This window comes from Canis lupus, chromosome 14, assembly GCF_048164855.1.
Source record: "Canis lupus baileyi chromosome 14, mCanLup2.hap1, whole genome shotgun sequence".
NCBI classification, from domain to species: domain Eukaryota; kingdom Metazoa; phylum Chordata; class Mammalia; order Carnivora; family Canidae; genus Canis; species Canis lupus.
In genome coordinates this window covers 64,529,685-64,542,452 of record NC_132851.1, presented here as the reverse complement: position 1 = coordinate 64,542,452, position 12,768 = coordinate 64,529,685, and the positions used below count along the sequence as shown (strand labels likewise).

Below are 12,768 nucleotides of genomic sequence, written 5' to 3'. Positions count from 1 at the left end.
TCTCTAGAGCAGAAGTTTTTTATGTTTTTAAGTCTAAATTTCCACATGTTAGACATGGGCTAAATGGAATTTATCATTCTTTCATTTCCAAAATAATTGTGATTTTGAATATGTTTTCATATAGTCATTAAAAGGCATTAAACAGAAGCCAAAATTTCAGAGCCCAGCAAAATCAAAGTATTTCTTGTAACTATCCACCAAGAAAGAAAAAGATGGTAGTTTTCTTTCCTTGCTTCCTAATTGTTTTTAGTTTGGTTTCCATGGGAAGTTATTTTAAGAATTGAACTCTGAGACAGTATGTATTCAGTGTCAAATGTTCAAATGAAAATGTAATAATTCAGTTACTTTTCAAATACCTTTGAGTGGCAGTAAATGTGTGGGATGCTACAAACTTCAAACAATACATGCCCAGATTTAGGGGATAAAGGTTAAAAAAAAAAAAAGGCCATCTTTTGAAGTAGAATTAAAAAGGAATCACTATTAAAATAAGTGAGACTAGTCACTAGGAGAACTTCATTTCAAATGTGTTTCTAGGGGCACCTGGTGCAGTCAGTTAAGCAGCTAACTCTGGATTTCAGCTAAGGTCATGGTGTTTAAAAATAAAATAAAATGTGTTTCTAATAAGACTGATGATTTTTTTTAAAGATTTTATTTATGTATTCATGAGTGACACAGATAGAGAGAGAGGAAGAGACAAAGGCAGAGAGAGAAGCAGGCTCCATGCAGGAAGCCTGATGTGGGACTTGATCCCAAGACTCCAGGATCACACCCTGGTCCAAAGGCAGACGCTCAACCGCTGAGCCACCCAGGTGTCCTAAGACTGATGGTTTTCTATGTCTACTAAGAGTCTAGTAAGTAGGTGGGTAGGTTTTAGCCCCAAGAAGGTGGGTTAAAAAAAAAAAACTTACCGACAAAAAAGAAAACTATTAATTTGTAATTTAAAATGTTTGGCATGATATAAGTGATCCAAAAAATATGTGGATTGTACAAATATGTTAGTGTTCATCAAAATTTGCTCATCACAAGATAGATATACTTTATGAGACAGTAGTAATCCCCAAGATTTTTTGCTGGCTAAGAAAAAGGCCTATAATAATATTCACTTCTTTCTTATTTTTCAAGTACTTTTAAAAACTTTTTAAAATTAGTACTTTGATTTCCCAGGGACCTTTATATGAGGATGTCAGACAACAATATTCCAGTGAGAGAGGCAAAGCAACCAACTTAAACGAACAAATTGGCATTCTAGGTTATAATTCATTCTCTTGAGTGTTTGGGTTCTCTGAGTCTGAGCCCTCAGAGATGAAGTGAAAAACTGTAGATTTATAAACCTACAAAGATTATATTTTGAGTGTGATTGATATACATATTGTTCCCTTAAAATTTCATACCTAATTATTCAACATCCCACTTCATGATAACACCTTTTGGTTGGAATTTTAGTTTAAAAAAAAAGAGAGAAAGGCAAAACATGATTTACCTACCAATTGGTGAGCGCATTCTGACGGTGATTCATGTGGCTTGAGAATCTTGCACTTGTCTGTTAGATCTACCAACTCTTCAACTATGGTTTGTACTTCTTCATAAGTTAACTTCTGAAGAAACTGAGCAACCATAATGCTGGTGCTGAAACATACCACTTGTAAGAGTGTTAAAGATAAAATCAAACTCTTCCTCCGTTATTGTTAGATCAAATAACAATGCCCTTCTCCCCCTTCCGAAATAATCGTGATTTCAAATTTCAGATAAGAGAATATTGATAAGACTCACATGTCTCTTAAGTTCTCCTGCAGATAATTCTGGCTATTAATGTGGCGCAAGGCTGAAAAAAAAAAAAAAAAAACGAGATTTTTTTTTTTTTTTTTGCATTAAGAGGATATTTTCAAAATTGAAATCTCCCTTTATAATTCTGAAATCCATATTTATTCACTTATAAACTTCCAGACCTATTTTATTTGCCATCAAAATTAAAATGAATTGCTAGAATATACCTTCACCCGTGTTTCAACTGCATTCTGTAAATAACTTATTTCTATTCAAATATACTGTGTACTTGAAATCTGTCATTTGCTTACAAATGAGTTGCATGTACTTGTGTTGACACATCTGAATTAATTAACATGATTTGGCTATTTGGCTATTTAACTCTTTGTATTAGAAGCTACTAGCGTATCCAAGGAATATTAAGAAAATTAAACATTGGGAGCAAACGTATAAATATTAGCACTTTGCCAGGCTTCATTTGGCAAAGACAGCATCTCAAGCATCTTGGATTTACTATCAACTTTATCTTTCTTATCACCTCCACTTACAAGTTCTCTATTAAAAACAATATCTTCTCAGGACACCTGGGTGGCTCAGCGGTTGAGCGTCTGCCTTTGGCTCAGGTCGTGATCCCAGGATCCTGGGATCGAGTCTTGCATCCAGCTCCCTGCATGGAGCCTGCTTCTCCCTTTGCCTGTGTCTCTGCCTCTCTCTATGTGACTCTTGTGAATAAATAAATAAAATCTTTAAAAAAACTCAACAAAACAATGTCTTCTTATACTAATGGTTTCTTAAGAGCTGAACAGCTTTCTGTTAAATAAAGAAACATTATTATCGCTATTAATACAAAAGCTTTGGAGTCCGTTACTCTGAGTTCAACTTCTAGCTCTTATATTGAGTGTGGCCTTGGGAAAATTGTGTAAGCTCTCAAAATTTCTATTTCTCTACCTAGAAAACAGAAATAAACTCTACCACATTGGATAGTTATTAGGATTCAATGGAAACATAGATGTGAAGCTCCAAGCCCAGCACCTTGCACAGAATAGGTACTGAAAAAAGTGGGTCATAATATTTTTCTTGCTACTATGAACACAGTTGCTTTATCCAAAATTGTTTACCCAATTTCAAACACAAATTTGAAATGTATAGATCCCTCACCCAGAGTGCAAGCCAAGCTAAAACGAGATCTTTCTGTGTGTGTTGCCTCAATATATTCGCTCTCTTTCACATCCCTTCCACAAATTAATTTCTAGCAATTTCCAATGACTCTGTTGACAGTGATGAGCACTGAAGAATATAAGCCTTTTCTTCCATTTAAGTATATATTTTAGGAGTCATCATGCCTTATCTCCTGGCACATGGCATGTATAGATTGTAAATAGGATCCCTACCTGCAGCTAGTAAACTTCTCTGAAGAGTTTGACATTGAACGTAGCTGAAGAAAACAAGAAAACATATAGGTCTAAAAATCTTCATTGTTCCAGATGAACCTTTAAAGAAGGTGCTCTATCATCTGAAAGAACTGAGGAATCCCTTTATACTCTTTTCAAGTAATTACTATTAATAATTAACCTTTTCCTGGTGAATATTTTTTCTAGACCAATACAACCCTGATAAAATTGAAGAAATTCATGGCAATGAAGAAATATTGCTAATGGATGGCATTCATTAATGAATACTGGATTTTAAAATGAGTCATGTCAATCTACTTGTTTTTTCAAGATTATACTATGTAGGCCTTGTAATAATCAATAAGCACCTTTGGTAAATATTTCATTTCCTGGGAATGCCTGTTGACATGTACAAAGTTCTGAAGTGGTAGGAGGGAAGGTAAACATGTACTACCACAGATTCAAATAAATGGTTAAAGCCCTGGTTCCAGTGCTGGGCACATTTTCAAGTCCCTGGAGATAGTGGGGAGCATAGGCCTTGGGAGCAAACCCAAGGAAATGGGACCTAACTTATTGAGTGTTCATTGTGAATCTGGTGATTTTTATGACTTTATGCAGATAACAGAATTCTTATTCCTTGAAAAAGAAAATGGGACTCAAGATTATCTAGGCCTGCCTGCCATACTAGGTAACCACCTAAAAGCAGCACCTGGAAGACTCAAGTTCTGGAAATGGCCAAGAACACATCATGCAGTCCGTCTAAGGGCCATGGAGCTGTTGACAGCTCTGGCAAGGGTGAACCAAGACAACTGCTTAGGCAGGCTCTTAGCCCAGTAGCTGTATGAGATTGAGAACATCATGACACCCAAGGGCAGGCACAAGTACCACGTGGATCTACTGGACTAGTGAAGATGTCAAGAAGTGACAGTGCAGATGAAGCACATCCTGGTGCTGAAGGTGCTCTATGAGAAATGGGAGGTAGCAATGAGATTGGGCCTTTTCTTCTATCAGTTCAAGGAGTGAACTTATTCAATGTCCCAGGACAGGCAACCAGAAATCACTTCCGAGTGCATGCAGCTCTTGAGGCTTATATCTGAGGAGACCCAGAGAACTTGCATTTTCCCTGCCAAGTCAGGGCCTGCCCATAGGACTGAGAAGCCAGCCAAAGAAGCACCTGGGAGCCTCAAGCTCTGGGGAATCTTGAGAACACATCATGCAGCCTGTCTATAGGGTACAAGTAAAGGAGTCTGGACTACTTTGCAAGTATGACATTTTGTTGGGCTGCAGGAATATCCTTCACTCAGAGACACCCAGGAGCCATGATTACTGGCAGAGCAGACAAATCTGGAATCCTTGCAAGGGCTGATTCTAGTATGCTGACTATAGTATCCTCAACAAGAGACACTTGGGAGTCTTACTTGTTACAGAGGCCTGGGACTTCAGAAAATAGGCAGACCTGGAGGATTTGGATTGACCTGCCATGTTGGAAACAGGAAGAAACAGAAAATTTGAACAGACCAATTACCAACAATGAAATTGAATCAGTAATCAAAAAATCCCAACAAACAAAAGTCCAGGGCCAGAAGGCTTCACAGGCAAATTCTACCAAACATTTAAAGAAGAGTTAATCTATTCTATTTAGAAGAGTTAATCTATTCTTCTATTTAAAGCAGGAGAGCTAAGTTCTTGTCTCACAAAGATTGAATCTCGTGGACAAAGGAGAGTGAGCAAAGCAATAGAATTTTATTAAGCAAGGATACAGAAAAAGCTCTCAGGAGTGGGAGGGGTCCTGACAGGGTTACCAACATGGATCTCCACTGACAGTCTTTTATTTAGAACTGACCAGGGAGTTTGTGACCTTAACATTCTTGTGACAACTTGGCTTGAATAAGGACTGATAATAACATTTTTAATGGCTTCCTTCTATTTTTTTAATAAATTTATTTTTTATAGGTGTTCAATTTACCAACATACAGAATAACACCCAGTGCTCATCCCGTCAAGTGCCCCCCTCAGTGCCCGTCACCCACTCACCCCCACCCCCCGCCCTCCTCCCTTTCCACCACCCCTAGTTGGTTTCCCAGAGTTAGGAGTCTTCATGTTCTGTCTCCCTTTCTGATATTTCCCATACATTTCTTCTCCCTTCCCTTATATTCCCTTTCACTATTATTTATATTCCCCAAATGAAGGAGAACATATAATGTTTATCCTTCTCCGACTGACCTACTTCACTCACCATAATACCCTCCAGTTCCATCCACGTTGAAGCAAATGGTGGGTATTTGTTGTCTCTAATGGCTGAGGAATATTCCATTGTATACATAGACCACATCTTCTTTATCCATTCGTCTTTCGATGGACACTGAGGCTCCTTCCACAGTTTGGCTATTGTGGACATTGCTGCTAGAAACATCGGGGTGCAGGTGTCCCGGCGTTTCATTGCATCTGCATCTTTGGGGTAAATCCCCAGCAGGGCAATTGCTGGGTCGTAGGGCAGGTCTATTTTTAACTCTTTGAGGAACCTCCACACAATTTTCCAGAGTGGCTGCACCAGTTCACGTTCCCACCAACAGTGCAAGAGGGTTCCCTTTTCTCCACATCTTCTCCAACATTTGTTGTTTCCTGTCTTGTTAATTTTCCCCAATCTCACTGGTGTGAGGTGGGATCTCATTGTGGTTTTGATTTGTATTTCCCTGATGGCCACTGATGCGGAGCATTTTCTCATGTGCGTGTTGGCCATGTCTATGTCTTCCTCTGTGAGATTTCTCTTCATGTCTTTTGCCCATTTCATGATGGGATTATTTGTTTCTTTGCTGTTGAGTTTAATAAGTTCTTTATAGATCTTGGAAACTAGCCCTTTATCTGATACGTCATTTGCAAATATCTTCTCCCATTCTGTAGGTTGTCTTTTAGTTTTGTTGACTGTATCCTTTGCTGTGCAGAAGCTTTTTATCTTGATGAAGTCCCAATAGTTCATTTTTGCTTTTGTTTCTTTTGCCTTCGTGGATGTATCTTGCAAGAAGTTGCTGTGGCCGAGTTCAAAAAGGGTGTTGCCTGTGTTCTCCTCTAGGATTGTGATGGACTCTTGTCTCACATTTAGATCTTTCATCCATTTTGAGTTTATCTTTGTGTCTGGTGCAAGAGAGTGGTCTAGTTTCATTCTTCTGCATGTGGATGTCCAATTTTCCCAGCACCATTTATTGAAGAGACTGTCTTTCTTCCAATGGATAGTCTTTCCTCCTTTATCGAATATTAGTTGACCATAAAGTTCAGGGTCCACTTCTGGGTTCTCTATTCTGTTCCATTGATCTATGTGTCTGTGTTTGTGCCAGTACCACACTGTCTTGATGACCATAGCTTTGTAGTACAACCTGAAATCTGGCATTGTGATGCCTCAGATATGGTTTTCAAAAATTCTCAACAAGATACTAGCCAATAGGATCCAACAGTACATTAAGAAAATTATTCACCATGACCAAGTAGGATTTATCCCCGGGACACAAGGCTGGTTCAACACCCGTAAAACAATCAATGTGATTCATCATATCAGCAAGAGAAAAACCAAGAACCATATGATCCTCTCATTAGATGCAGAGAAAGCATTTGACAAAATACAGCATCCATTGCTGATCAAAACACTTCCGAGTGTAGGGATAGAGGGAACATTCCTCGACATCTTAAAAGCCATCTATGAAAAGCCCACATCAAATATTCACAATGGGGAAGCACTGGGAGCCTTTCCCCTTAGATCAGGAACAAGACAGGGATGTCCACTCTCACCACTGCTATTCAACATAGTACTGGAAGTCCTGGCCTCAGCAATCAGACAACAAAAAGACATTAAAGGCATTCAAATTGGCAAAGAAGAAGTCCAACTCTCCCTCTTTGCTGATGACATGATACTCTACATAGAAAACCCAAAAGTCTCCACCCCAAGATTGCTAGAACTCATACAGCAATTTGGTAGCGTGGCAGGATACAAAATCAATGCCCAGAAGTCAGTGGCATTTCTATACACTAACAATGAGACTGAAGAAAGAGAAATTAAGGAGTCAATCCCATTTACAATTGCACCCAAAAACATAAGATACCTAGGAATAAACCTAACCAAAGAGGTAAAGGATCTATACCCTAAAAACTACAGAACACTTCTGAAAGAAATTGAGGAGGACACAAAGAGATGGAAAAATATTCCACGCTCATGGATTGGCAGAATTAATATTGTGAAAATGTCAATGTTACCCAGGGCAATGTACACGTTTAATGCAATCCCTATCAAAATACCATGGACTTTCTTCAGAGAGTTAGAACAAATTATTTTAAGATTTGTGTGGAATCAGAAAAGACCCCGAATAGTCAGGGGAATTTTAAAAAAGAAATCCTTCTATTTTGCGATCTGTTTATTCTTTGTTGATCACAATGTGACTGCCATAAAAGGGCCCCACCTCAGATGCCTGAGGCAAGGTGGTCTGATTTGTTCCCATATCTCTGGTTTCTTTGCACCTTGGCATTTCTGGGATTGACCCCAGCATTGAGCATTCTGTTCAGTGGGGAGTCTGCTTCTCCCTCTGCCTCTGCTTCTCCCCTTGGCTCATACTCTCTGTCTCTCTCTCTTGCTCTCTCTCTCTCTGTTTTACAAAACTGTAGCAATAAAAGCAGTATGGTACTGGCAAAAAATAGACACAATGTTCAATGGAACATAATAGAAAACCCAGAAATAAACCCATAATTGTGTGGTCAATTAATCTTCTACAAAGGAGGAAAAATTATGCAATAGGAAAAAAAGATTCTCTTTAACAAATGATGTTGGGAAAACTGGACAGATACATGCGAAAGAATGAAACTAGACAACTCTCTTACATTATACACAAAAATAAACTCAAAATGGATTATAGACCTAAATGTGAGATCCGAAACCATAAAAATCCTAGAAGAGAGCACAGGCAGTAATTTCTTTGACATTGGCCATAGCAATATTTTACTAGGTATGTCTCCTGAGGCAAGGGAAATAAAAGCAAAAGTAAACTATTGGGACTACATCACAATAAAAAGCTTTGGCACAGTGAAGGAAGCAATCAATAGAACTAAAAGGAAACTACTGACTGGGAGAAGATATTTGCAAATGACATATCTGATAAAGGGTTAGTGTCCAAAATATGTAAAGAACTGATGCTACTCAACACCCAATAAAACAAACAATCCAATTTAAAAATGAGCAGAAGACATAAACAGACATTTCTTTAAAGAAGATATCCTGATGGCCAATAGACACATGAAAAGATGCTCAATATCACTCATCATCAGGGAAATAAAAATCAAAACCACAATGAGAACTCACCTTATATCTGTCAGAATAGCTAAAATAAAAAACACAAGAAACAACAGATATTGGTGAGGATGTAGAGAAAGACAAACTCATATGCTGCTGGCAGGAATGCAAACTGGTGCAACCACTGTGGACAATGGTATGGAGGTTCCTCAAAAAATTAAACATAGAAATACACTGTGCTCCGGTAATCACACAATTGAGTATGCATTCAAAAAGTACAAAAACACTAATTCAAAGGGATAAATGCATCCCTCTGTTTACTGGAGCATTATTTACAATAGCCAAATTATGGAAGCAGCCCAAGTTCCATGGACTGATGAATGGATAAAGAAGAAATGGTATACATATGCAATGGAATATTCAGCCACAAAAAGAATGAAATCTTACCACATGGATGGAGCTAAGGAGTATAATGCTGAGCAAAACAAGTCAGAGAAAGACAAATAACATATAATTTCACTTCATGTGGAATTAAATGAACAAAACAACAGCAAAGAAAAAAATAAGAGGAAGAGACATAGCAAGAAACAGAGTTTAGAGGACAAACAGTTAACAGAGGGGAGGTGGGTGAGGGATGCATGAAATAGGTGAAGGGGATTAAGGGTACACTACTGTACTCTTAACTGTGTACAATAAGCATAGAGTAATGTATAGAATTGCTGAATCACTATATTGTATACCTGAAACTAATATAACACTGCATGTTAGCAATACTGGAATCAAAACAAAAAGCTTAATTTAAAAAAAATGATCAATAGCAACAATAGACTCAAGAGCATGTAATTTGCTCATAGACTCACAGGTAGAAATTCAGGTCTGTCTGACTTTGGAGCCCACACCATCCAAGAGCTAGTATTGAAAACTAAGCTGTCGACATTCCTGAACTATTGTCACCTTTGCCTAACATCCAGATTGGGGGTTTAGGGGAGGAAACAGGTACTTACTGGTCAAATAAAAAGTCTAAGAAAAATGTGAAGTCCAAAAGTTTTGGAAATGGAAGATCACCAGTTACTACTTTAACAATTCCTGTCCTGAGTTTCCTTGTTTATATCTGGAGGATTTGGACCAAATAATATCTAAGACTGGCAGTCCATCACTTGATTATACTACCCATGTGTTCTTATTTCTGGTTTCCTAGAGAATAATAATAATAATAATAACCGCAGATCTGTTCTTATTTAGGTTTGGGACACATCGGCTAATGCTAAAGAATATGGATGATGTATGTGGAAAACTAGAGTCAGAAAAGGAAGAATTCTCTTTGGCAGGTTTCATCATCCTTCTCAGGGTCTTCTAAAGAGCGCTAATTCTCAGCATCTCTTCTGCTGTGCCCCTGAGATCTTCCTCCGAGCCTTATGGAAACATCAGAACTGGACCTATTATTACACTAGGAATGGCTAATCCTTTGGGTGAGTGCCCCAGAAGGTCACCTACTGCAGACATGACTAACTGATCACTGCCCTCTTTGTCTCTGCACCTTGGCTCAGCTTTAGCATTCACTGTGCAGTGCCACAAGAGAACCAGTATTAATTGATTGGGGCTGACACTTAAAAAAACAAACAAACAAACAAAAAACAGAAAAACTGTTGCATGTGTGTTAAACTAATTCCTCTTTTTTATAAAGAAAAAATTGGACAAAATTTACATCGTATTTGAATTCTCATCTCAGAGCAAGAGATTCTGAAAACAAAAGATCGTGTTAGGTCCTTTATCAGTGGCTAATGGAATTTCAGGCCAGAGGAAAAACAAGCAGCGAGGATTATCTAAACAAAAGCAAGGGGATGAGTTTTGTGGTAAGACTTGAAAGGTAGCACAGAATTTGTTCCATAAGAGAGTGAGATGTTTACACTGACATTTTTTTTTGTATATTTTTTTATTGGAGTTCAGTTTACCAACATACAGCATAACACCCAGTGCTCATCCCGTCAAGTGCCCCCCTCAGTGCCCGTCACCCAGTCACACTGACTTTTAAGATTAAAAATGGAAAGCATACAAGAGACAGTGACAATTTTTAATGAATATTATTTCACAGTAAACCTAATTCTTATATGAGTCATAGAAACAAGAGTTTGAAGGAACCTTAGAAAGACCAGGACTGGATCTCCAGATCCCACAGAAAACCTGGGTGAGGATTGCTTGCAGTCTGGGTACTCATTGCTGTACCATGAGGCTTACCCCACTTAGAATCACCTCTAGTACTAGAAAATTCTTCATGCACTGAGTACTGGTGTGTTCTAGTCATCGGTTTGGGTTCTGTCTGAGCAGAGAACATGTGATTTGCCCTCATTCCAAATCCTCTCTTCTCTAGACAAAATACATCTTTTGAATAAACCATTCCTCTCCCTCCTTTCCCCACATCACACCAGTTACCAGCTTTTTATTAGTATGTTCTCCGGCACAACAGCAGAGAGCTATATGGCAGTTTCCTCTGTGAGTATAGAGTCTTGTGATGACAAGCTCCTGGGACTCTGGTTTCACATCTGCTGTGTTCAGCACGGTATGGGACACATAGCAGAATCCACTAGTAGGGGATGGGACACACAGCAGAATCCACCAGCAGGTGGAAAATTGAATTAGCAAACTGTGCTCTGATTCACTTCTGTTTGCTATACTTATTATCCATTATCTAAGTAAAACTTTCTTCCTGTTCTCCTCATTAGTAAATGGAAGTTTGGAAAATGGCAAAAGGAAAAATAACTTCATGAAATAAACATCTATTGTCTGCTGGCCCTTGTATTAGGTACTTTATATAGTCATTTGATACAGTTCGCTAAAGCCTTTGTGATGTGATGTGGATATTATTCTTCCATGTTACACAAAAATATGGAGGTCTTGGATTGTAGGGAAATTGTCTGAGGATGTACAGCAAGTTAGTGGCAGTAGGAATGGGGTGCCCTCCCCTTCCTCTCCCCCTACACCTTCAGCTTAGATTGAGTGCCGATCAATGCAGTCCCACAGCAGGGACTTTTTCTATCCGTATGACATCACATGTGATTACTTGTTTACTATCCTTCTCCCCTGCCACGGGGAACCATCTCTAACCAGCTCACGTTTGTATGCACAATGTCTGACAAACAGTAGGAGTCTAATAAATACTTGTTGGTGAAATAAATAAAAATCCCAAAGACTACACTGTAATTGCTATGCCGAAAGGACTCTGTGACTATTCTCAAGTATTATTTCTTAAAGGTCATCACCTTCAGTTTCAGACATTGAAACACTAAAAACTTTAAAAGTTTAAAGAACAGTTGGGATAATCAGGCCACGAGCCCATGACCAACCCTCATTTCCTGGCTGCCCAGTTCCCCACACTCCCTCTCCTTAGACATCACTGACAAGCACTTACATCTCCAACATTAGCGGCAATTACGGCTTGGAATAGTAAGAGAAAGAGCCATTGTCACTGATGCCTTGGGTGCTCCTCCATTTCTATGAATGACAGATTTTATAAGTCATTCAACATGGCCACACCTAGGAGGTAGGGTGTACAGAGGTCAAGAATCTTGTTCAGGGATTAGAGGACTCAAATTCAAACCTTGGTTCTGCCAATTACCAGTTGCATGACATTGAACAGATTAGTTTAACTCCCCAAGACTCAAGTAGTCTGTTTGTAAAGTGGAAATTAAAATGATAACTACTTCAGGGGTGCCTGAGTGTCTTATTTAAGCATCTGACTCTTGGTTTTGGCTTAGGTGGTGACCGCAGGTTTGTGAGATCAAGCCTCGGGTTGGGCTATGTGCTCGGCGGGGAGTCTGCTTGAGGATTCTCTTTCTCCCTCTCCCTCTGCCCCTCCCACTTGTGCTCTCTCATTCTCTCTCTAAAATAAACAAATAAATCTTTTTAAAAAATGATATCTATGGGATCCCTGGGTGGCGCAGCAGTTTGGCGCCTGCCTTTGGCCCAGGGCGTGATCCTGGAGACCCGGGATCGAGTCCCACGTCGGGCTCCCGGTGCATGGGGCCTGCTTCTCCCTCTGCCTGTGTCTCAGCTTCTCTCTCTCTCTCTCTCTGTGACTATCATAAAAAAATAATAATAAAAAAAATTAAAAAAAAATTTTAAAAAATGATATCTATTCCATAGAGTTGTTAGGATTCCATGAGATAATGCATGGAAAGGACTTAGGCCAGTGTTTCAGTGCCAGCTGGTAATGCTAGAAGCAGCAGCAGCAGGAAGGCTGCCTGCCCTCAGCTCCACATGTCCTTTCCACCCAGTAGCAGCAAGCACAGCGTCTGTGAGGATCCCACCCATACCATTGCTGTTCCCTGCCTTCCTTCGAGCCATGTA

General features: G+C 39.2%; 1 protein-coding gene across 3 annotated transcripts in view; it reads right to left on the bottom strand.

Moving 5' to 3' along the window:
- Positions 1–3,269, bottom strand: part of LOC140604209 (alpha-fetoprotein-like) — a 53,269-nt gene extending 50,000 nt beyond the window's left edge. For 2 of the 3 annotated variants that reach the window (XM_072775366.1, XM_072775368.1), the window contains exons 1-3: positions 3,156–3,269; positions 1,771–1,822; positions 1,485–1,626 (exon numbers count right to left, since the gene is read on the bottom strand). In XM_072775366.1, coding sequence (XP_072631467.1) covers positions 1,485–1,626; positions 1,771–1,822; positions 3,156–3,240 — 279 coding nt within the window. In that variant the 5' untranslated portion in view covers positions 3,241–3,269. Of the gene's footprint in view, positions 1–1,484; positions 1,640–1,770; positions 1,823–3,155 lie in introns of all 3 variants that reach the window. The other variant, XM_072775367.1, reaches the window with a different exon arrangement.
- Positions 3,270–12,768: the final 9,499 nt, after the last annotated feature.